The sequence below is a fragment of the Neomonachus schauinslandi genome, chromosome 3, assembly GCF_002201575.2.
Source record: "Neomonachus schauinslandi chromosome 3, ASM220157v2, whole genome shotgun sequence".
NCBI classification, from domain to species: domain Eukaryota; kingdom Metazoa; phylum Chordata; class Mammalia; order Carnivora; family Phocidae; genus Neomonachus; species Neomonachus schauinslandi.
Genome location: NC_058405.1, coordinates 185,438,444 through 185,464,834, shown reverse-complemented (window position 1 = coordinate 185,464,834; position 26,391 = coordinate 185,438,444). Strand labels below are relative to the sequence as shown.

The window sequence follows — 26,391 nt, the reverse complement described above, 5'->3', positions numbered from 1 at the left end:
GTGGGCTTTTCTGCCTAGTCCTGTAACATTAATACATTGGGGAAAACCGAAGACTGTCTAAGAGATCTTGGAGGGTGTGGGATAATATAATAGACCCACTTCCCACAGAGGAGAGGGGCCTTCTGGAAAGCAGAGAGAAACCACTGTGGCTCAGAGTTCACAGTTGTTGGGTCACTGGGAGCAGGGACACCTGCCCTGCGATGATCGAGGAACTCAACCCTAAGACGATGTGGCCAAGAGTCTCAGACGGCTCAACTTCCAATTTTGATATTACAAGTATCTAAAACCAACACTTGGGGAAGGTAAAATAAAGTGTCTTCTTTTGAAGTTAAAATTATAATATATTAGCCTAACAGGTAAATATTGACTAAAGGAAAAGAGAGGATTATTACATCATGATATAAACCATAATTTTAATTTCGGTCTGTGTGTTATTACTACACATGAACTTTCTGTCCTTAGTCAAAATTGACAAACTGACAAAGAGTTCATTACAGGAGATAAAACATGAAGGAGGCCAATCAAAACATATTTCAGAGGCTTAAATTTCACTCAGAATTCCCAGCAGAGCCTCTAAGACCAGCAAAGAGAAGCTCTCTTATTCTCTCCTTTGGACCTTCTTTTGTGGAAACCCTAAGTAAATATTTTATTACATGTATTTACATAATATGAACTTGCAGAACTCTTGAGGTAGTGGCACTGAAGGTTTTATTCTATGAGAGAGAAAATAAAAATCCAAATGTTCTGTAGTATCTGCTGCCAAGACATTTAGGATCAATGTGATATTTAAAAAAAAATACTGTCTTCCATAAAAAAGGATTCTTTAAAAAAATTTTTTTTTACATGAAAAAGGTTTCATCAACCGGGGCTAAGGTAAGCCCTGAAAGTTCTGAAGAGCTGGGGAGGCAGAGGGAGGCAGAGTCCCCAAGGCCAGCCATGTCTGGCTTGCCTTTGCTCAGTGCCCATGAACTTAAATGAATACAAATGCTCCTTGGAATGAACCTGAGAGGACATCAGGCTGCTTCATCCAATTAAAACACAAATAGAACCAAAAGCAGCGGCTTAAAAACCACCTTGTGTAAGCCAGCCTCCCAGCCAGTTCAGCCACTTTCTAACAGTGTCCCTGCCAGGTGGCCCCTGACACATCCTTGAGGGTGGGGAGCTCACGACTTGAAGCCACTTCTGAAGAGCTCTTGTCACTTCAGCGAGAACATGTGAAAGTGCCCTGTAATGAGTAACAGCGACACGAACACAATGCTGGCCACGGTGGTCATAAACATGATAAGGAGTAAGCAGTAGTGGCTGTTTATTCCATGTCTTCTTCGTGCCAGGGCTCCACATACATTCATCTAATTTTGACACAGGCACATAAACTGAATTTCACAGATGAATCATCTGAGGCTCAGAGAGGTTCCGAGTCACTTGTCCAAGGTTACCTGCCTAGTAAGGAAGTAATCACCCCTGGATTCAAAACCAGGTCAGATTCAGAGTCTTTGCTCCTTTGATTACCCCCCCCCCCGCCCCCGCACACACACACACTCCAAGACAAGATGACACAACCCAATTCTTCATCTCAGTGGGCCACAGCTCAAAATCGCTCCCCATCTCTAGGGAGACGCAACAGAAGCCATTCGTGGCCGGGGATTCAGAAATCCTGCTGGTGACTTTCCCAGCCTTGTCCGCAGCCACATCCCTGTCCCTGCCGTCTCTCTCGGTTCCCTCGAAGGCCGCTCCCCTTTGCCACGCACAGCCTGGCTGTACAGCAACTGGTCGACTTAACTGTGAGTCCTTAGGATCCAACTACTGCTGTCTAGGTTTCTAGCTTCCTTCCTCAGCTGTCAGTCCTCCTCAGCTAGCGACAGAGTGACTGTCCTCAGCAGCTGAAAGGGCTGTGCCATTAGTGTGGGCGGGGACGTCCCAGGCTACCCCTCCGAGGAGTGAGCAGTGTGACCAGGGCCTTCCAGACTCGGGTGACTTGAATTCACTTTTACCCACTGCTAAGACCAGACAGCGGTGACGGACTCTTCTTGACCCAGAAGGGCACTGCTTTTAATCCAGAATGTCAGGGAACAATGTGGCCAAATGTACCTCACCAGCAAAAAATAGCTGCTTTTGTCTGGGTCACTAATGGCCTTCGTGTTGCTGAATCCCAAACTTTTCAGGCCTGACTTGATCTGACCTTACAGGGCACCCAAGGTCTACTGATCTCTCCCTCCTTGACACACGCTTCCCTCAGCTTGAGCATGTGTGACAGGGGAATGCTCCTTCTCAGGCTCCTCTTCCTCTCCTGTCCCTTACACATTGGCGTGCCTCCAAGCTCTGCCCTAAGCTGCCTTCTCTGGCAATCCTACTCTCTCCCTGGACTGTCTCATCCACTCCTAGGAGCTCAAGCAGCATCTCTGTGCTTTGGTCTCCTTATTCTGGGCCACCAGCCTAGACTTCTCTGAGCTCCGGACTGACATGCCCCTTAACTGTCCCACAGGTACCTTACACGCACACCTCTGAAAGTCCCTACTCCCAGCAAAACCATGTCTCTTCCCGTGCTCTCCATCCCAGGAAGTGGGATCACCTCCACTAAAGCAAAAGGGGCACCATCACTGCCTGAACCTAAAAGAAACTAGGCCTGTCTCAGCCTGTGTCGACCCATCACCCAAATCTGCCAGTCTCTCCTCTTCCCACCATCCCCACTGTGGCCAGGGCCACCACTGTTTCTTTGAAGGAAGATCTAACAACCTCTGTGTTGTTCTCCCTGACATTTCTCAAGCCCATTTTCCACACTGAAGATAATGCTCTTTCCAAAATACAAACCTCCCTGTCACCCTGTTTCTCTTCCTGACGCCTCCTACTGGCCCCGCAGACCACTGCATAAAGCCCACTCCCTCTGGCAGGCTTTCCCTGATGACCTAGACCATCCTCTGTCTTCCCACAGCATCTTCCACTTCCCCTGCACCACCACCCGCCCTGCCCCCCTCACCAGGGCTCAACACCTACTTACTGAGAGCAGGTCACGAGGTATCTATCTCCCACCCTCTGTCATCTGCACAAAGGGCAGGGAAAGGGCCAAGCACATAGTCAGTGTCTGATGTTTCCTGAACAAATAAGAAAATAACTAACATACAGGGTAGACTTGTTGCCACTCTGGGCTAAAAGGGGGTGTAAACGCTGCCTGGTCTAATGGTGCAGAGTCCTCCCCACACCAGGTCTTCCCAGAGTGAGATCGATCTATGCTTGCACACCTCAGGTGACTTAGAAATCACTACTTCTCAGCATAGTCCAGTTCATCCTCAGATAGCCAAAATACATCTTCCTATGGCTTCTGCTTTTTGGCCCAGTTCTACCCCATGGGGCTGCCCAGAACAAGCCCAACTCTTCAGAGGACAGCAACGTGGCTAAGAGAAATGAGTGCAGTGGCAGATCTCTTCCAGCAGGGCTGGGCTCTGCTTTTGGGTTGGCATCAGCTTTGAAGTATTCTGAAAGCATGTGCCCCCTGGGTCTTCTCTCCTTCAGGCTAAATGGCTTTGAGTCACCTCATAATCCTCCAACACCCTCCCCCAAACATGTTCCTGATAACCACCTTCATTCATTCAATTAGCCATTCAACAAACACTTATTATGCTCCTACTACATGGGAGGTACTTTTCTAGGCTACTGGGGACAAGTAAACAAGATTGACATGATCCCTTCTCTTGCGGGGCGTACGTTCTAGTGGGGAGAGAAAGACAACGAGCAAACAAATAAATGGTAAGATTACTCAAGACAGTAAAAAGGACTCTGAAGGAGGGCGCCTGGGTGGCTCAGTTGGTTAAGCGACTGCCTTCGGCTCAGGTCATGATCCTGGAGTCCCTGGATCGAGTCCTGCATCGGGCTCCCTGCTCGGCAGGGAGCCTGCTTCTGCCTCTGACCCTCCCCCCTCTCATGTGCTCTCTCTCTGTCATTCTCTCTGTCTCAAATAAATAAATAAAAAAAATCTTAAAAAAAAAAATTAAAAGGACTCTGAAGGAAATAAAACAGGCTGAGGTGATGAGAATGCCTGGGGCCCACCTCAGATTTAGTTAAGAAAGGTCTCTCTGAGGAAATAAACAGAGACCTGTACATCTAAAAAGGACCATCTCACATGATGGCACGGGGGGGGCACATCACAGGCAGAACAATCAGAGCAAAGGGTCAAAGGTGGGAGCAAGTTGGCTGCATCGAAGGTATAGAGAGAAGGGGAGACCTGGAACCTAGGAGGCCAGTGAGGTAGATGGAGCCCCAATGAGAGATGCCCTGCTGGGCCAGGATGAAGCATTTAGATTTCACTTCAAGTGCAGCAGGAAACCTCCAGAGAAGTGCAAGCAGAGAAGCAAATATACCACCTCCTTTCTCATTTTATCACCTCTTCATTCTGCACATCGTGCTTCTGTGAATGTGGTCTCAGGTCATACTGAACTGAAAAGAAGGAGTGAAGAAGAACACAATCTCTTAGGAATGGTGCTGCCGGGCAAACAAATTTAAGCAACCCTTCAGGGAAGTAATATGTTTCATTTGGCAAACAAATGTAGATGATGAAAAGAAGTATAACCTACGAGACAACAGTGATAGATGTCATAGACACTGGATTTCCCATCTCGCAGACTGGCCTCCATCCAGCCTACGTGACGAGAAAATGATGCTCTTGCTTGGGTCACCCTCTTGACCCTGTGACCAGTCTTCCCAACAACATGAGCCTTAAGAGAGATAGAAAACTGCGTCCTGAAAGCTCAAGAAGGGGAATCCAACTGAGAGAATGGAGAAAAAGGGACTTTCTGCTGTCTGGACTTCCCCAGCAGTGAAGGACAGATGTCCTTCAGGGTAGCATATCTAGCCAGGGTGCGGCCCGGCCTTAGTTTGGCCCCCAGCATTTCAGAGACAGATTCACAGCTGAGGAACAACTGGGCTTGGATCACCTTGTAGCCACACAATAAACTCAATCTTTTAGTTGGGGTAAGCAAATTCCCTCTCGCTTTGATGGAAACACTGATTGGGTAAGAGAGACAACTCAAACTCTGACGTCTTCCAGTTCTGTGTGGTATTTGGTTATGTAATCAAACACAAAAGCTGACCACTGGTACAGCAAGCCATGGCAGGACTCCATGGCCATGACGTGGCAATGGTTTGAAGATATTTCATAAACTTGAGAGGAGTCAAAGGGAAAAAATTCTGGGACAAGGAAATCTGAATGCAATGCAAGGTACCCATGCATGAGGCAGGGGTTGTACAAGAGGATTTCTCAGACCCTCCTGAAGGCCAGGATTTGAAGAGTCTGTACATTGTCTCTTTTAATTTTCCTTTTGCCATCCAGCAAACGGTTAATGAGGACCTTTAGCTGCAAACTCCTTAACTGGTGAGCTCACCTTCTGGAACTAAAGCAGCTTCGAGAACCTTTTTCCTTCATTATTACAAAGGGCTCTATCAATCTGCAAGTACTCAACTAAACTGCCCACACAGCAATTTTTGTCATGTTCAATCTAATGCTCAGGAATCTAAGTTTAAATTTATATGAACAGCATGGAAGAGGAACACCCAGGTAGTAAATTCCACTTTTCCCCTTCCAAATGATTTGAGCAATGGCCTCCTTCATTAACAGGAAAGAGAATGAGGAGCTGGACATGTGAGGCTGGCACACCCAACGTCTGGGAATTTCCAGGCGTTTCAGAAGTGAGTGGGGAAAGCCCAGGTCAGCCGGTCAGGCCTGGGATGGAGCGTGAAGCCCGGGCTCGTGCAAAGCTCTGAGTGAAGGAGGGCAGGCATTTGTCTTTTCCTCAACGCCAAAGGACAGTGAAGTCAGAGGGGCCAAGAAGGACCCTTGAAGGTAGTTTCAGAGTTAGCAGGTCTGAATAATTAAGGGTGGAAGTGGGGGTGGGGTGGATGGGGGGTGGATAGGGGGTGGATGGGGTGAACTGGTCATGGTTTCAAGGTTGCCAGGGTTGGGTGATAGGAACAAGGAGTTTCATTATACTATTCTGTCTACTTCTGTGCATGTTCAAAATTCTCTACCCAAAAAAAAAAAAAAAAGTTTGCAGGGGCTGAAGCCAAGGAAGGAAAAAAGTTTAAAAGGGAAAAATCCAATTAAGTAAAACTAGCTACAAGTTTTCAAAGAAGGACAAGCCAATAGAGGCAGGAGAGGGTTACTGCCTGGGCAGAATTAAGATGTCCCTAGTGATGATTTCTGGAGGCTGAAGATATGGGGACTGTTCCTTTCTACATTATACACATTTGCAATGTTTCCAGCTTTCAAAGGCTGGAAAAGTAATAAAGATAAAAAACATAAAATAAAAAATGCAAACCCGGCTTAAAAATGGCTGGAAAGAAATACCTCAAGATGGTTAACAATGGTTTTCTCTGAATAGTAGGATTATGAGTAAATTCTAATATTTCTATCATAAATGGATTGTTTAACAGCCTTTCTTTCTTTTCTTTCTTCTTTTCTCCTTCCTTCCTTCCTTCCTCTCTCTCTCTTTCAGCCAAATAAAAACACACCTACAACACGCTCTGTCCTTGCTCCGCCACCTCCCGATCCCTGATTCCCCACCACACAGCAAGAGAAAGCACCACTGGCTGGCCTGGGCAGGAGGCAGTGAGCAGTGGCAGCTCACCTGACAGGTCTCCTGGCGGGTAAGGGTGAAGAAAGCACTTCACAGGCCACTTCGATTAAAGGTGAGCTCAGTAAATGAAGCAGCACGAGCAGGCATGTTCCTTCTACATAAGAAACAACTACTTTCCCACCAGAAATGTGACTCCAGTTTACAGCAGCCTGTGGCTTTTGTCATTATATTCCAGGTCCAGCGTGTGCGGCTAGCCCAGGGAACCTACCCTTTCTCCTGCCTGTGGTGTGCGGGGAATGCGTGACGATCCCAGCAGACCGTTTCCCACAGACATAGGTTTGAAAAGCAGACTTCAGCATGTTTTCACACCCATTTGTGGCTTTTTCTATTTTAAAAAAGCCTCTCTACAAAATATAGTTAATAGTCTCTAATAGACAAGTTTAAAAGAGGTGTGCCATTGTCAGTAAGTTTTAAAGACATCTAAGTATCTCTGTGTATTTAAATGCCTGTTCACTAAATGCAACTGCTCCCAACCACTGCTTAGCCTGATCCCAGCCTTTCTTTCAGCTGAAATCAAAGCAGCTTTCATATTCACCTTGAATTTGGAGAAGCAATCGTTTTCAAAAGCTTTATGACCTGTGACAAAACCCTTTAATGGTTTTTCTTGCATTCCGGAGAAGCTCTTTTAGTTTCTTGTTATTTTTTTGCCATACCAAACTCGCTCTTTTTTGGATCTAATTACTCAGTTTTGCTAATTAATCTCTTTTGCACAAAGAAGGAACCATTTTCTGATCCCCCAAGTTAACAAGAAATTATATCTGTCATTTATGCATGCTTATGAGCTTATGATAGGAATTCACCTTCCTGGTTGTCACCCAACAATAGCACACTAACTGCTTCCTTTGTTTATATTAACTCATCTAATCCTCACAATGCTGTGAGACAGATCTCTTCCTACAGATGAGGAAACAGGCCCAGGGAGGCCAGACACCTTGCATCAAGGTCTGGCTCCCAAGCCTCAGCCCTTGATTACTACTTTATGGGATTTGCGTCTTAGTATCAGGTACCCAACTAATTTGTAATTGCTTCTTTCTTAACCCCTATAATGCTACAAGTACTCTCACTGTACCAGTTTTTAAAGGATCATACATTTACTTTGCAGAACACACACTTTAAGACAAATAGGTAGAAGACAGTGTGATTTTCAACATAGCCAAAAGTGACTCCTTTATGGTGACAGTAAATATTCACTGAAATAAAAAACCTGCAACCAATAGTCACTTTCTACTTATGAATATACATATATCAATTATAGTTTTAATTTAGTTTTCATATAAAGCATTTTGAATTGCTAAATTTTCTAGGTACCTGAATGCCAATACTTTAATTATCAACCCTTAATAGTTTTAACACTTCTGGATGGAAATCCTCTAAAAATGTATTATATATTTCCTTTTTTTTTTTTTTAAAGATTTTATTTATTTATTTGACAGAGAGAGACACAGCGAGAGAGGGAACACAAGCAGGGGGAGTGGGAGAGGGAGAAGCAGGCTTCCTGCGGAGCAGGGAGCCCGATGCGGGGCTCGATCCCAGGATCCTGGGATCGTGACCTGAGCCGAAGGCAGACGCTTAACGACTGAGCCACCCAGGCGCCCCTATTTCCTTTTTTTTAATAGCAGGATATAATTCATTATTAATAACTTAGGGTCCTTAATACAAGTATTTCTTTTGTATTTTGCAGTAGATGTTGATGTGGTAGAGTAGGGCAAAAGAGTCCAGTCCCCAGGATGTACTCTCAAATTTACTCGTCACTTGGTCACCAAAATGGAGTTAACACTGTTCAGATGCAAAACCTCCTGGTTAATTATAACCACAGTTATCACTGACTGGACCTGGCACATAAAATATTCCATTATTTCTCGATTAAAGGAATCTACTGCACAGAAGTTCTATGGGGTAGGTACTATGGATTTTCAGGTTTTATAGGTGAAGATATTCAGGCTCAGAGAGGTGAGGGGACTCGCCCAATGTCACACAGTGAACAGTGGAGCCTGCATTAGAACACTGTTGGACTCTACTGTCAATGTTCGTAACTATCGTACCACAGGGCCATGAGGTCTGGCTGTTTCCTGAAGGGTTTTAATCATCCCACGATGATCAGTCCCCTTGACTTCTGGTTTCTTAGCAGCTCTATGGAGATCAAATTCATGTACTATACCATTCACTCATTCGAAGTGTACAGTTTTAGGATATGCACAGTTGTGCCACCATCAGCGCCATCAATTTTAGAACATTTCATCATCCCCAAAAGAAACTGCACATCTGTTTTCAGCCACTTCCTATTTCTCCCCAACCTTCCCAGCCCTAGGCCACCACTAATCCACTCTGTCTCTACAGATGTGCCTATTCTGGACATCTCTTATAAATGGAATGGGATAGTATGTGGTCTTTTGTGATTGTTTTCTTTTATCTAACAATGTTTTCCAGGTCTTTCCATGTTGTAGCACGTGTCAGTCCTTCATTTCTTTTTATGACTGAATAATGTTCCACTGTATGGAAATACCACCTTTATTTAACTATTCATGAGCTGACAGACATTTGGGTGGTTTCTACTTTTTGTGTGTCTCTTCACTTCTTAAACTTTTTTAAAAAAGTAATCTCTACACCCAACATGAGGCTTGAACTCATAACTCCAAGATCAAGAGTTGCATGCTCTACTGACTGAGCCAGCCAGATGCCCCTAAAATAAACTTTTTATTGAGGCATAAAATACATAAAGTATATAAACCACACGTATACAGCTCAATGAATTTTTACAAAGCGAATACACTTAGGTAATCACTCCCCAGTTCAAGAAATAGAACATAACCAGAATTCCAGGAGTTCCTTTTGTGCCTTCCACTCAGTCTTTATACCCACCAAAGATAACTGCTTTTCTGACCTCTGCAATCTATAATCATAGATCAGTTATGCCTGATTTGCATTTATACAAATGGATTCCTTTAGTATGTATATAGTGTGGGGGGGGTGTGTATCCACCTTCTTTTGCTCAACATGTTTGAGACTCATCCATGCTGTGTTTTGAATTTGCTCCGTACCACCACTGCTCCATACTCCCTTTTAAGAGTAAATCACATTTTATCCATTTTACTGTTGAAAGATCCTTGGGTTGCTTTCAACGTTTTGCTATCATGAATAATGCTTCCATGAATACTCCTGTCCATATGTACTCGTTTCTGTTGCGTATATATCTAAGAATGAAACTGGGTCATAAGTGTAGATCTATTCAGTTCCATTACATGCTGTACAACTGTTTTCCAAAGTGGTCACACCAAATTACATGCCTACTCCGTGTATGAGAGTTCCAATTGCTTCACACCCCCACTAACAATTGGTATTGTCAGCTTTAAAAAATGTTTAGCTATTCTGGTAGGAACACAGTAGTAACTCACTGTGGTTTTGATTTCCATTTTCCCTGTGGACTAATGATATTAAGCACTTTTCCTGTGCTTTTTTTTTTATTATTATATATACATCTGGATACGCATTTGATATTTTTATCAGATAAATGATATTCTAAATCCTCTTTAATTTTCATCTTTTCTTCTCAGTATAAAAGTAATATATGCCCATTTTTATAATTTCTACATTTACATTTTACAAAAATACAAAGTTTTAGAGATAACAGAAAATAAATTTTTTTAAATTAAAATTGCCTATAACCCCCCCAACATACCCATTGTTAACATTTTGGTATATTCCTTTTTTGTTCATGTTCTATACATAAACAAATGTTTATTACAAAATTAGCACCATCCTGTACAATTTAGAATCCTGTTTGTCTCACTGCTTGAATATTTATAAGTTGAGTATTTTTTACTGTCACTAATTTTTTTTAGAAAGTACCTGTTGAACTCTTCACATATTCTCAGTAGCAGTCCTTTGTTGGCTACAGATTATTACAAATGCCTTCTCCTCTGTGGCTTGCTTTTTCATTATTTTAATGGTGTCTTCCGATAAATGTAAGTTCTTAAATTTAATGAAACCTAACTTATCACCCTTTTCCTTTAAGGTTAATGCTTTCTGTGTCCCACCGAAGTAATCTTTGCCTATCTCAGGGTCATGAGGTTATTATTCTATATTATCTTCTAGAAATGTACATTTTACCTTTCACACTTAGATCTATGAACCACGTGGAATTGACTTTTAAAGAAGGTGTGACGTAGGAATCAAATTTCATTTTTTTCCCATATGGACACCCAATTGATCCAGCATCCTTTTTTCCACTACACTGCAGACACCTTTGTTGAAAACCAGGTGACTCTATATGTATGGGTCTGTTTCTGGATTCTCAATTCTATTTCCACCTTGACTTCTGAATAGCAACTGAATATTTATTATTTCAGCAACACCTTGCTCAAATTCCATCTCAATTTTAATCTTTACATTTTATATTAATAATAATTTTCACTGAACACTTACTTTTTGTCTGGCACAATTCTAAATGCCAGGGACTTATTTAATCTTCCCAGCAATTTTAAGTTAGGCATTATTATCCCTGTCTCATAGACTGGGAAATGTGAGGCATGGAGAAGTTAATTCTTTCCTCTGGAATATGGGCTGTATCTCTTCCCATTTTGTTGTCATTCCATCTACTTTTGTGGAGAAGCATCAGTAGCTCAAGCAATTTTAGGCAGTTACTGCCAATATCTTTAAAACGATGTTGTGTTTTTGCAACAACAGGCATAAGAGGAGCTTTGTTCCTTTAGCTTTTCATATACTCATAATTTTGGAACTAGAAGACACCTGAAAAACTGTCTAGTCCAAACACCCATATAGCTGAGGAAGGAGAATTTCAGAGAAACCAGAGACATGCCCAAACTTACATGATGCAAAGATGAGACAAGAACCCAGCTCTCCTGCTCCTATTCCAGTGCTCTCTCTGGTACACCAAAACTGCCTCTCATCATGCAATGAATGTGTTGGATCACTGAGACTCCTGAACTGGCTTCCAAGTTTACCTTGGTGCCAGATACTTGAGGATGCCTGACTGGTGGGTGCCAGATTATCTTGGCTTTAATGAGCAAGAAAACTGGAACCAATCAGCAGAGCTGGAAGCAGATGAACAGGCCACGGTCCAAATTTGGCTTAACAAGGTGCACTGAGACATCCATGAAAAAAAGAGAATTTCCGAAGCCCAGACCCCACAGAAATCAGGCTAGCTAGATTTGAATGGAACATAGGAATAAGACTTAGAGGGGTGGAGCTGTCTCTCCACTTAATCTTTCCACTTAGATTCTGTGTCCTCAAAACAGGAACTCATTGGCAAGCATCCCAGAAGCCCACTTCTATGCCAGAGGCCTTGCATGACTATTTAGTTACTTGGATTTTTTGAGTCAAGGTATGATTCAGTAAAAAATGACCATATAACAAGGAGAGTTAAAACTGTTCACTCATCAATGCCCCCAGATGAATGGAGAAGACATGCACTTCCTTATGAGTCAACGGTTCTACAGAATTTTCCATTTTTCTCCCCAAGTTCACTATCAGGGGTCATACTATGAAAATAAGGTTTGTCTGAGATCAAGTACTTAGATTACCTGGAATCTGCCTGAGGTCAAAATGCCCTCTGACATAAGAGATTGCAAGAGGGAAAAAAATCAGTGTTTCAAAACCGAGATTAGAAATGACTTCACATAGAAGAGGAGTGTAGGAATAACAGCATTGGAAATACCAGGCATCATGAAGATGTCAGAAACAAACCCAGAAATGTATCCAAGTAGAAAGGTGCCCTGAAGTGGACCTTTTCTTTTCCAAAATCTATGGAAGAGTTATCAGGGGTTCTCTTCTAGAACACAAGGAACAGATTTTAAACATAGAGTTGTTTTTTGTTTTGTTTTGGCCAAATTAAATGTTGGATATAGATCTTATTTTTAAGCTACATGTGTCATACGTTTCCAGCTGATAGATTAAACTTTCCTAATGAAATCTGAGTTGCCTCTTCCAGTATAGTGTTCAATGTTCAGGAAGGCCACCCCTTGGAAACATGGCACTTCTGAGGCCAGCTCACTGAAGTGGATGAACCAGGTAGAAGCATAACCAATGCGCTAAGAGAATGGGGGTGCGGAGGGGCAGGCCTGACTCCTGGGGCTTAAACGAAGGTATTCTGTCTGAGATGAAGTCAAATTCCAAAAGGCTAGGGAAGGCTAAAACAGGAAAACAACTGCAAGAGCAGCACCTAGAAGGCTGAGAAAGACAGTTCAAGGTGAGGGGAATGGCTGGAAGGAGTGGTCCAGTACTAAGAGAGCAGACCCGTGCCAGGCCGCCTCCTGAAGGCCTCAGGGGAATATACAGGATTGATGTCCATCCAAGATTTGTCTGCTTGGGCACTCTTGTGAGACAGGACAGGCACAGAGCTTCAGCAGGTTAGTGATGGAGCTTTAGCAGGTACACATAGCAAAAGGCTGCAGTGTTCTCTGCACAGTGCTTGAAGAAAGACTCTGATGTAAAGCGTATTTCTCCAGCCAATAACCTAGGTGACAAGAGCCTAAGACCCTTGCAATGGTGTGTGTGTGTGTGCATGTGTTAGAAGGACACGGGCTATAAGGTGGGGTCCAGCAAGGGCCACAGAGCTAGGCATGGTAAAGTATCTTGTGCAAGGTTAGGAGTAGTGCAGAGCACAATGTGATGTAATGCTTTAAGTCATCTCAGGGTTGGGTGCTGTGTACGCAGCAGGAGAAACAGCAGATCAGGTCTCCTACCACATGTCCAACTTCAGCTTCTGTAGGAATGCAGCAATTATACTGTCCCTGCAGTGCACTGATAAAATAGTTCTCGTGTTGGGGCTGGTAGAGCAAGGCATGGCCATATTCTTCCTTAAAGGGAGTGAACGTCCTCAATGAGACTCTTTGTGGGAAGGGGCAAGTCCCCAGATGGCAGATGTAGAATGAAAGAAGTAAGCCCACAGCCTCTTTCTAGAACCTCTTAGGTCTAGACTTTTGAAAGGCAGATGTTAAGGTGTGGGTGCCTGGATGATGCTCACAGTGTGGAGACATGTCAGGACCTGGGTGGGCCTGGATCTGGAAGCAAGTGTAAAGCAGGCCACTTCCTGATGCTTTGTGTTACTCTCTGCCGATCTTCCTTTAGCTGTCCTCTAACCTTCAGGAAACTCCTGTCGAAAAGTTATGATCTAGTTTCAGCTGTGCCTGAGGTTCTAAGCAAAGAATTATGGGGGCCATACTTGGACCAAAGTGTTAACAAGTCCTGTCAGCCCTTAAGTTGGTGAGCAGAGGGAATGGTGATTAGGAAGAAGGAAGTGAGTGGGTGAATATCCCTGTGGTCCAGCTGTCTTCCCATCTGGGAATCCTTCTCCTCTGCTAACCTTTGGAACTCTGAGCTTCTTTGACTAGAGAAGGCAGTTTCCTTTTTGCCGGTCCCTTGGTAGTAAAGGCTTTCAAGCAATCCTGGCTCTCTGGTGGGTAGCCTGTAGGTCAGTATGGATATATTTTAAAGAGTTTGGGAGCTCCTGGAGGGTGTGAGAAAAGTAGTCAGGGTCAAAATCCTTAACTGCTATGTAAGGGAGCATTTTGTATTCTGTGTGGAAGGCAAGTAAACTCAGCCATGAGGAGGTAGGTAACTCACTCATCCTTCAAGCATTAATAGGAAGCATGACATCACGTATATTCCAATTTATCCCATTCATCTGGCCATGGATCTGAGAAGGTATTGAACATCTTCAAATGTACTGTTTTTCTTAAGTTAAAAATGTTTCTGCACTTACTTCTTATTTAATTGCACTGTGATCCAAGAAATGATGTATATGATACCAACAACTTTTAAAAACATGCTTTTTTTTTTTTTTTTTAATGTTTTCCGTGTGCTTGAGAACAAAGTGTAATCTTCATTTGTGGGTACAGTATTCTACATATGGTTATGAGAGCTAGCCTGTTAACTGGGCTATTCACATTTTCTACAGTTTTAACGAATTTCTGCTCTGTTTGAACCAACACTTCCTGGGAAAAGTGTGTTAAAGTAACCCACTATGAAGATGAATTTATCAATTTCTTCTTGTTTTTCGGTCAACTGTTATTATATATATTTTGAAGCTATATTATTTAGTAATATATATTCAGACATATTTTCCCAATGAAGTGACCATTCTAAGCATCATTTAGTGTCTCTCTTTATATTTAGTAATGTATTCTATCTTAAAATCGATTTACCAAACATTAACAAAAAATATACTAGCTCTCTTTTGCTTAGTACATGACTGGTATAGCTTTTCTCACCTTTTCACATTTAATCTTTGTGTCTTCGTGTTTATTTCTCTAGTCTAACAGTCTTTGCTTTTTAACTACAGAGTGAAATTTGATGTGCTTATTAATTTGGCACCTTTGTATGTGCTTGTTATTTATTTATTTATTTATAAAGACTTTACTTATTTACTTGAGAGAGAGCAAGTGGGAGAAAACGCACAAATGGCCTGGGCAGGGGGAGAGGGAGAAGCAGACTCCCCGCTGAGCAGGGAGTCCAAGGTGGGACTCCATCCCAGGACCCTGGGATCATGACCTGAGCCAAAGGCAGACCGCTTAACTGACTGAGCCACGCAGGCGCCCCTCGTGTGTGCTTTTTATTTGTCCTACTTCTTTTTATTTTTTTCTCTTGTCATGTCTTCTTTTAGATTGAAGTGTTTTTGCTTTTCTCAGTCCATTTGCCTCTCTCTACTAGTTTGGAAGTTATTTACTGTATTTTCCCTATTATTTAAAAGATATTTGAAATGTTTATGGAACACGAACACTATAAATACAGTAAATGTTATATAAAATATAAAATAATGCAGAAACTGAATATTAAAAAGCATATGTTTATATGTTTTAAATTCTGTTCCAAAGTTAAATCCTAATATGACAAAATTTTTTCAAATATTAATGGTTTTTAGAAAAAGACCCTTGGCTTGACAATTAATAGCACTCTAATACTAGAAAATGAAAATAAGATCTAATAGCCATGTTTGATATTTTGTGTCTATTTTTTAAGATTTCCACTGTGGCAGGGCCAAAAGCAGAAATAGGAACTCTTCCTATTCAAGCAAATGAATTCTGTTTATCACTATGACATGCATGAAAGGCAGAGTAGAGTCTGGTTATTGTTTTATGCATTTCTTAGAGGAGCAGAGGGGGCTTCTATTGTTAGAATTATAACAGGTAATTCTCATTTTTCATTCAGTACCTGTATCCACAGAGTATGATTACCTAGTAAGTCATCTTATACCGTCCCCTCATCTCCAAACATTTGTGAAGTTAATATCTTTATAGGCTCTCCTTTTTTTCCTTAAGATTTATTTATTATTTGAAAGAGAGAGAGAATGCATGCAGGGGGTTGAGAGGGGGAGAGGGAGAGGGAGAATCTCAAGCAGACTCCCCACTGAGCGTGGAGCCCGACTCGGGGCTCAATCTCATGATCCTGAGATCATGACCTGAGCTGAAATCAAGATTCGGATGCTTAACCAACTGAGCCACCCAGCCCCCCTCTACGCTCTCCTTTTCTAATACAAGCACTTAAAGCTATAAATTTTCCTCCAAGTACTGCTATAGCTGCACCCTTGCATGTTTCATGACTTTTTTTTACGCTTACATTTACTAGAACTTTATCTTTGGCAATCCTAAAGGTTTTGGTTTAGGGTTAATTCCTCCAGAAAGCATATGCTTATGATTCTGCCTGGCTTCTGGAAACATTGTTCACAAGGTGCCACTTTAAACTAAGCACCTGGCTTAGAATTTTATGGACCATGTAGATAGTGTTAATTCAGGTGGTGAGATAACTGTCTGGGTCACTAGGCATCAGAAGATACCATTAGGCTAGCTACTTTAGCACATACATCTTTCTTTGATCATCTGCTCTTGTTTTACTCCTGGCTTCTAGGGACTTGTCATACACTCTGGCCAGCTTAGCCATACATTTTAAAAAGATGCATCATTTTAAAGAGTTTTGGTGAAGAAGAGTTTTTCAGGCTATCCATTCTACAATATTACTAAAAATGTGATAAGCAAATATTGTATATATACCTGTGTATACATTTTTCTGAGAAGAGAGTCTATTGCTATCATGAGGTGCTCAAAGGCATCCGGGGTTCCTAAAGAGATTAAAATCACTGCCATATGTTCTGTTTCAGCCTTACACAAATTAAGACAGCAGATTTTATCTGATGTATCACAGGTCTCCAGATCAAAGGGAATTCTGCATTAAAATTCTAAATTTTAATTCTAAATTAAAATCATTTAAAGTTGATTTTCATTCTCAAAATGTCACCTGATTCCTACGTTCTGGTATTACCTTAGTGTTATCTCCATACACCAATGGAACCTTCAAACATTCCCAAGACAGTGGAATTAAAAAACAAACTTATTTCCAGTGTCTTAACATACCATTAAGACCTGACACCAGCTTTCTAGTTCGCCAAACTGATGGATGAGCATATTGTCACTGTAGATGTGCCTGCTTGTTAAAAGGCCTTTTCTTAACTAGCAAGCCTGTTTGCCAATAGAATTAAAGAAAAAAAAATCTGGCTTTTTGTCTCACAAAATTTTTCTGTTTGTTTGCTTGTTTACTATCATGTTAAGGTTCATTCAGGAAGTTAATTTTAGCAGGAAATTAGCACTCTTTGAATTTGGAAATGGCAAGGATGCAGACAGGAGAGAGATGGAGAAAAAGGATAAAATAACACCAGGAAACAGATTGCTGTGGAAGCCTGTAGGTTTGAAATGAGAGAGCAGTGTGGGCCATGCAAGAGACTCACGCCAGAGAAAATGGGGAAGTGAGCCTCAGATAAGCCACCTCACAGAGCTAGAGGAACGAATGTCATGAACATAAGATGTTAAGTCAGTGATCTCACAGTCTCACTGAGACATGAGGAGATGGACTGAAAGACCTGATTGTGATGGGGGAAAGGTATACCTAATTCCAAACAAACAGACTTGTTTTAGGAGAGCATGTGGAGTTGGCTTGTATGTCAGCATATCAGCCTCTAGGCAACCCACAAACTTGGGGTAGATGCATGCTGAAAATAAAAAGTGCAAGGCAAAAAACAGAAAAAGAAACACGGAAAGTATACAACAGGTTGCCTGGTTAGATCGACTAGACCAAATACAGGGAACCATGCATGATACTCTGGATATGGAGATATCCAAGGAATGCCCTGCCCTTAGGAAGCAAGCAGAAAAGGGGAATTAAATCCGGAAACACTGATATTTATGGCTGCATTAAAGACGTGAAGAAAATGTGCTAATAGGATAGGAATAATTCATTTTGCCAGGAAGAAAGAAAAGCTCCGCAGAGGTTTTATCTTGCTCTTGAAGTCTGACACAGAAGTAGGCAGGGAGGCCGGGCATTCTAAGTAGAGGGCAAAGGGCAAGTGCAGGCTCAGAGGCAGGGTAGAGTGCAGTGACTATCCAGAGCCTGGAGTGGCCAGCCACCACCAAAGATGTGTGTGTGCGTGTGTGTGTGTGTGTGTGTGTGTGTGTGCGCGCGCGCACATGCGCACGCGCATGTGTGTTGGCAGGTGGGGAAGGTGGGAAAGGAGGCACTGGGGATTAATCCTGAAGAACTTTGATAACAAAGCTCTACCAAAAACAGTAAGGACCATATCCATAGGTACAAAGAGATTTTCCAGCAGAAAAGCACTCTAATCTGGCTCTGTGTGTACATAATAGAAAAGATAACTGGGTAGCAAAGTGGAGGGTAGATAGGGAGGAGGGAAGGAAATTATTGGGAAGGCTATGACAACACTGCTGAGAAGAAGAGGAATCAGATGTGATTCCAGGATTCCTTAAAAAAAGAAACTTTGGTTGACTAGGTGGCAGGTGATGCCTTTATAAAAGGAAGGGTCAGAGAAGGAACAGGTTTGGGGGGGGAAGCAAGGTCCCAGCAGCCTTGTCCTGGTGCCTGTCATGCTCTTCCTCACAGCAAACCCCCAAATTTGGATCACTGCAACTTCTCTCACACCCTGGAGGCTGAGGATTACTGAAGAAAGCCACCCGGACTTGGCAGTATTCCAACTCAGCATACCTGAAGAGTGTTCCATACCACTCTGTGTGATGGGATTCTGGTCAGCTCCCTCCCGTTCCCTTTGCTTTGGTTCCCCCCCACCCCCCACACCCCTTCCCTGCCCCCCTGGCCCTCAGCAGGGGTTCCACTTCCTCTCCCAGTTAGAAGGGATCTTATCAGGTGTGAACACTCAGCCGCAGCACCTGGTCTGTCCTCTTGGTCTCAAAGGAAGAGGCGTTCACCCTCCATGTCTTGGCCTCACTTTGCACTTACACTCTGAATCACTCCCACCTTCTTCTTTAAGGCCTTGGGAAATACTCAACTCCTCTCTTTCCTATATTTTCAATTTCTCCTTCTCCGAAGTCTCTTATCTCCCAATAGAGAAACATGTTAAAATCCTTCCATCTTAAAAACAAAGAAAAAGCCTGCTCTGCCACTGCCCTCCCTGCCTCTGGTACCTTTCACAGCCAAGCTTCCCGAAGAAAGCAATCTCCGGCTGTAGGTGAGGGACAACAAGGAGAGCTGTGTGGCTGGAGGGGAGTAAGAGAGAGAGGGACATGGGGAGCAGTGTTAGGGAGGTAGAGTTAGCAGTGGGTCACAGTAAGAACCTGGATTTTTATCCTCTGCATGACATGAGAACCTTGGAGGAAGTGAAGCAGGCGAATGGCCTGAGGGGGATGGGCATTCTGTAAGGACTGCCTTGACCTCAGTATGTGGGAAGAAAAGGGCAGACGCAGACCAGTTAAGAGGCTCCCGCAGCTGCCCAGACACCAAGTCCTGCCCCGATTTCCTTTCCTGGCTAATGCCTCCCTCCAGTTCTGGCTCCTCAGCCTCTGTTGTGGTTGGGCACTTGCCACCTCTTACCTACACCAATGCCACTGCTCTAATCCAACCTCCTCACTGCTGCCAGAGTGATCTCTCCAACCTGCAAGTTGGATCTTGACTCTCTCCTGCTTAGGACTCTTTGCTTACCACTGCATTCAGGATATAACTCCTTACCAGAGCATGCAAGCCCCTTTCCCGACTACCTCACAGGCTCCTCCCATCTCACCAAGTTTCGGCCACACTATATTTTTGGTTCCTTTCAGGACCAAAGTCTTTGTACCTCAGGGTCTCCCCACACTCCATTTCCTTAGCCTGAAATGTTCTTCCTCCCCATTCTTCATTTGGCTCACCCCTGTTTCTTCTCAAGTCTAGGTTAAAATGTTATTGTCCATCTTAAATGTGGGACCCACCCCAGTCCCACATTTAAACTATGGGTCATTCCCACACTTACTTATTCAGTTTTACTTGATATTAACCTGGAGAGGACAGGAAGTGCAAGTGTTTCCCGCTATTGTACATCTAGCATAGAGCATAGAGAGTGGTCCTCGATCATATTTCTTGAATGAACAGATGCTCTTGTTCTCCAAGTCGAAATGCTGCCTTCTCCATAAAATCTCAACTTCCCAGTGGGGCCTACCAAGGAATTCATGGTCTCCTCCTGGCTTTATCTACATACAACTACCACCCCACTTGAACCTCACGCTCCCGGTATTCCAAGCTCTGTGTAGTTCCCTCTAAAACACCATGCTTCTGTCACCCTAGGGCTTTGTATACACTCTTCCCTCTTCCTAGAAAACCCTCCCCCTCATGAGTGCCTGTAAACACCAGCAAAGAGTCACTGAGCACCTACTCTGGGCCTGGGCATCTGTGGCAGTGAATGGCAGGAAGTCAGATAGAAACAAGATTAGTAAATCAACCAACAGTGGGTGATGAGTGGGTGAGGAAAGAGGTCAAGCAGGGAAGGAGGAGAGAAGGTGGGGGTGGGAGGGGAGTGATAGGCAGAAAGGGGAGGGAGGGCCTTACTGAGGAAACAACCAGTCAAATCTTGAGTCAGCCATGGGGCTCTCCTGGGAAACAGTGCTGCGGGCAAAGGGAATGCGGGGGTAAAGGCTGAAGAGCATGTGATGAGGGGGACTGGCGTGAAAGCTCTGCAGGCTCCCACGAAGAGAGAGGCAGAGAAAGAAGGGTTAAAGAAAGCACCTGGAGAAAAGAAGTCCAAAAATTAGAACCAAGAGCAAGTAGGGCCCTCCAAGTCCAAGGAAGAAAGAGTTTCAAGAAGGAAGAGCAAAGAGCCAAATGCTGCACAGATGCTGGGTGAACTGAGGTCAGGGACAACCTGTTTGTTGAACTCCCTGAAGCTATGTTGCAAAGGGAATAAGGAACAAGTGGGAAGTGAGAAAGGAGCGGTAGAGGCTCAGACCACTCTTGCAAGGTATCCTCATGGACACAGGAAGGTGGAAGTTCCTGAGGTGGAGCAGGGCTGAGGAAAGGTTTTGTAGGATGAAGGAGACTGAAGTTTGCACATACAGAGGAGGAAGCCAGACCAGAGCGAAACGTCAAGGGCTGGGGAGCGTGACTTGTCAGGGGAGATATACCAAGAGGGGAGAACAGAAGCCAGGAGTGGGTTCTGGCCTGGTTGCTGGGGTTTGCCCGAACATTCACTCACAAGCTCCAGGACTTCCATGCTCTCTTTTCCTTCCCAGAGGCGGATCCAGAGACATCCTGTCAGCAGTTTGTTCTCGAAAACTACTACCACCCATTCTATTGGGCAGGTTCTCTGGTCTAAGCCTGGAACACAGGGACACAGTCTCTCCAGATCCTACTTCGGCACTGCCTCCAAAGGCATTAGTCATGACAAGAAACTCTTAGCAGGTGACAAATATAGCCACGTGGGGAAGTTACAGAGTTTAGGAATTCTATGAAATTCTTACAGGCTTTGCTCCTAGTCTCTCATTCCTATTCCCTTACTGGGACAGAGCTCCCTAGTCCCTCCTCCTTGGGGAAGGGAAAGCCATGCAACCAGGAAGGCAACAGAGGCAAATCAGACAGGAAGACTGGCGCCCCCTACAGCAAAGCAGGTAACCTGCATTCCCGAGGTCCCTCAGACTGGATGATGTCTGTTTATCTGAGCGTTTTCTTACAACCGGACAGTAGGATGGCTCCTACTTTCTTTGAGTCAGATGGCCCCACTCTGTGGGGACAGGAAATATGAGCAGGTGGCTGAATAGAGGGGTGTGCTCCTTGGGTGGGAATTTCAGGGTTCAGAGATGAAAGCAGCAAGGAGAGAGACAGGCAAGACGCATATGACTATGGGTATCCAGCCCAGGCATTCCCTACAGACTTCTGCTGCGTTGTGGTTAAGGTGTAAAGTCCCCAGAAATCCTCAAGGAGGGATGGGTTTATTTGTTTACTTATTCCTATTCATTCATTCACTCATTTTCCCAGTGGTTTCTGGTATATTCACAGCATTGTGCAACTATCAACTATTGAATTCCAGAACATTTTCAACACCCCAAAAAGAACTCCCAAACCCATTAGCAGTCATTACCCATTCCCTCTTCTCCCCAGCGCCCAAATCCTTCATTTCAAAGCCCTGACTAGGATAATGCTGCCACATTCAAAGGCAGAACACTCATTAGAGAATAAAACAATAGAGAAACTAGCGGTGAGAGAGGTGAACATCAATTTCCTGTAGGATCTGGTGGGGGCCTGGATCGGCTAAGCTGAGGAAAGGTCCTGTCTAACAATTTCCCCTCGAGACTGAAGCAAAGCAGTAAGCCTTGTCTAATTGAAGAGAATGGGTTCCTATTACTCTGGACTTGGGTCAGCCCAGTAAGGAGGCCCTGACGGCCACGGAGAAGTCTGGATACACGGAGAAGCTGCCATGTACCTCAGACCTCATAAGGGCAGAAGTGACTCCGTGACGCGTGGCATCGGGCTACAGCACATGGAAGAACATAAAGGATGCTCAGCGGAGGGGTGGTGACGCAGGGGTGCATGCCAGCTCTTACTCAGTACCTTGGGCATGCCCACATGAGAGAAAAGACTTGTTCTGGAAGCCCCAACAGGGACGCATGGGACCAACGGAAGGAAACACAGCAAGACAGCAGTATTTCAGACCACGACAGGGAAGGATTTCCTAACGGTCATGCAATCTTCAGGCTGAACGGGCTGCCTATAAGGTAGAGAGTTAAAATGCAATCTGGATATCCAATAAGTGGATGCTGTGGAGGTAATCTGAAAACCAGAGGGTGATGGGACAACCGTGGCACTCCACACTGGAGCGGTGAGGTCAACTGTGAGGTGTGTTGCAAGTGATCTGTTATAGCAATAAGACACAGGAGGTGTGTGATTTACCACCTTTAGATTCTGGGTTATCTTTATAACACCGCTCTTGTTCACTTGCATCATTCAATATTTTCTTGAGGGGATTGCTCCATGTTCAAGTTAGCGGGCCGGGTAATGCTCAGGGGAATGTTTCGCTCAAGTGTATTTTTAAGCTCCAGGAGGCAGGGAACCAGCAGGACTGGTAGAATCCCTTCCAGAGCTGAGATTCCTTGAGGGGAGGGGGCACCCCCTCCTCAGCCTGCTGACATAATCCTGACATCCCAGAAAACAGGTGTCACTGCCTTTCTGCAGAACTGATCTGCAGGCTGTAAGGTCTAAGTCTCACACCTATAGGAGATACTAGTCCCAAGTCCCAAGGGTACATGTGAACTCCAAAGAATGGGACAGTGAGGACCAGATAAAGTTAACATCTGTCTGAGTGTCTTATTTGCACAGAACAGTCATTCAGATGATTTTAACAGGTCCAAAGGGAAGTCTGACCTCTATATTTTCTTTAAATAAAAATGGTTATAGTTGATGTAAATATGCCCAGAAAACATGATTTGCTTCTTGAAACATTAAACGTCTTTTCCTCTAAGCAAAAATGGACATGAACTGGTAACTAACGGAACCCAAACTCAGCCAACCTCGCCCCAATCCAAACTGGAATTGACTTTCGCTTTTCATCCCCCTGGATAAATAGCCTTGGCAGAAACCCTTGTCCCAAAGGCCAACTGTAGAAGTGCCACCATAAAACCACTTGACTGACCAACTCCAGCCTTTTCGGATTCTTCCCTGACTGCTTTTCCATGTCCTTTTTCTGCTGCTCTGCCAAATGACCAGATGTTAATGACTCCTCTGGAATGCGGGAATAACTAAGCAGATGGAAGGTATCTGATCACCTGGTGCAGTGCGCTACTGGGCAGCCTGTGATTTCTGGCACCTCATAATTTTTTTTTATTACAAAACTTTTTTTCATTACAAAACTATTATTACCACATTATAAAAATGTGGAAACTAGAGAAAAGAGAAAAATCACTAATGATCCCATCATCCTAATACAAGTGCTGCTTGAATTTTGGTGAGTTGTCTACTTTCCTCCAGGGCTCTCTGTGTATGTAGTTCTATGGACTACATACATTTAGCTTATTTGTCCCCACCTCCTCTGAAAAGGATGTCTGGCGGCTTAGATAAATGTGTATCATCTGACAGTCAACTGCATGTAGACACGGTCTCTCCCAAACCGGCTTGTCCTCTCGCTGCCCTGGCTTCTAACTTGTAAATTTCATCTCTGCATCATCCAAGTTGAAACTTCTCCTCCACCTTGGGTAGTGCAAAGACTCCTCTCCCTCAACCCCAACATCCATTTCCAGTGATTCTTCAGTCATTACCCCTTTGTCACATCTGCCCTCCCCGCCCTCCTTAGTATTGCCACCACCCCCGGTCCCGTTTATGACCCATTTCCATAAGTAATTACGAAGCTTCTCTGCCTCTACTTTGCCTCCTTCTCCTTCATCTTGTACTGCTAAATTATTTTCCTTACTTTGACTGCTCTCCTTGAACAAGAGATTGAAAACAACTGGTTTTCAATTGTCTGGCACAGAACATTCTTTGGTTGTTAATTTACAAACGTGTACCATTTGTGCCCAATCTACTTTTCCTGCCCTATCTTTTACCACTTCCCTACCAGAACCCTCTGCTGGTACTCTGCTACCCTAGACAGCAGACGTAGTGTGTAGTGTATGGAGCGAGTGGGGCAGGACACATGCCTGCTCTCTGGGGTCCCTGCAAGAATACCATCCAGGCCAGCCGAGATGCGGTAACAGCTGCTACACCTTGCCTTCTGCACTGACAGCTATAAAAGTGGACAAGATAAATGCAACAACTTTTTTCAAGCATTCGACTCAAGCATTAGACTCACAGAGCAAGGCTATGAACCCAGAGAGAAGGGAAATACAGGAAGTGAGGTTCATTGTTACCAGGCTTCTTGCCTGGGAGCACTTTTCATGCTGGAGCTCACATAGAGTGACATGCTCAAGCCTTTGCACTTAGCAAATGTTGTTCAGAAGACGAGAACCCAACCCAGTATTTGCTTTTTTTTTTTTTTTTTTAAGATTTTGTTTATTTATTCATGAGAGACACAGAGAAAGAGAGAGAGAGGCAGAGGGAGAAGCAGGCTCCCAAGGAGCAGGGAGCCCGATGCGGGGCTCGATCCCAGGACCCCGGGATCATGACCTGAGCTGAAGGCAGACGCTTAACCATCTGAGCCACCCAGGCGCCCCCAGTATTTGCTTTTTTAAGTAGGCTGCTCACATTCTGGATTTTAAAAATCTGTAATTATTCCAAAGTTTCTAGGGGAACTTTTCTCTCTTTATGTTTTATGCTTCTTTCAATTTTTTTTAGTTGAAATTACTGAGCAACCTTGCCTACAGTTTCAAGGAGGACTCCCACTAAAAGAAGGTAAAAGCATTTTTAGGCAATGACATTTTCTGTCTCTCAGCCTCCAGCTACTAATCTTCACTGCCTACTACAGTAGAGAAGAGATCACACACGGAACCTATGGGGAGTTTTACGTCAATGAGATACCGACACCTCGGCAATATTTTAAAAGACTTTGCCACAGACTGAAACCTCAAGGGTGGATACCCATCATCAGCAAGCCGTCAAAGCCCACGACAGTGCTAAAGCTGTATCCAAGAATGACTAAAGCCAAGGCAGTCACCTAGACGCCAGCCTAGAGAGGGGCAAGAAGTAGCTAGACTAGAAGCAGCACATGGGAGGGGCATTAGAACGGGGATTGATAGAGTTTGCTCTTCTCACACTGGGCAGCTACTGGGCAGCCTGTGATTTCTGGCACCTCATAATTTTCAAATCCCATACTCTTTCCTGCTTAGTTCCATCCCAAAAGAATGTTTAAAGAGCCCCTACCAGCTGCCTTTCGTAATCTGCTGGACAGATGAAGACCTGCTGGGAGTAGGGCAGGCTTCTTCAGTGCAGGTCTGGGGGGCATTCGGTAGGGAAGGTGCTCCTACTACCCAGTGCTGAGTATGCCTTTGGAGAGTACCTCCAAATCATCCCAGTCTGTTGGTAACTGCAGGTGAAGAACCCAATGCTTCTCCTAAGCAGAGCTTAAGGGCTTTCTTCTTGAACACACTGCACCCAAACTGCAACTTCCTGAGGAGCCAAGGCCTGGAAATAGTCCTGCCCTGCTGCATCTGCAGAGGCCCGGAAGAGTCCCGGGGAGAGGACCTTTCTTATTCTCACCCTTGTCAAAGTCACCACAGGAACACAATCTTTAAGTCCCATACTGTGAAGTCTTAGGAACAAAGCAAACCCAACCCTTCACATTATATCGCCTGGGGAATACACGGCAGCCAGGCTGACCAGAAAGGCACGCAGACGGCCTGCTACCCAGAAAAGTATAGAAATTTCCATCCTACCATCAGCAAGTGGCTTGCAGGAGAGGGCATCATCGAGGTCGCGGGCAGTTGATGGGTCAATGGTGAAGATACAGTCTTTCCTAGGAAAGATTGAAGATATGATTAGCAATGCCACAAATACTAGAGCCTTTACCCCACTGTACTAGAGTTTTAAAGAACGGTTACTTTGCAAATATGCAAATGGTAGGCAAAGG

The 26,391-nt window shown here is 44.1% G+C and overlaps 1 protein-coding gene across 1 annotated transcript in view; it reads right to left on the bottom strand.

Moving 5' to 3' along the window:
* DIS3L2 (DIS3 like 3'-5' exoribonuclease 2) overlaps window positions 1–26,391 on the bottom strand; it is a 349,227-nt gene that overhangs the window by 106,544 nt on the left and 216,292 nt on the right. Inside the window, exon 11 of the mRNA XM_021690362.2 lies at window positions 26,198–26,277. Within this exon, the coding sequence (XP_021546037.2) occupies window positions 26,198–26,277 (80 nt within the window). The remainder of the gene's footprint in view (window positions 1–26,197; window positions 26,278–26,391) is intronic.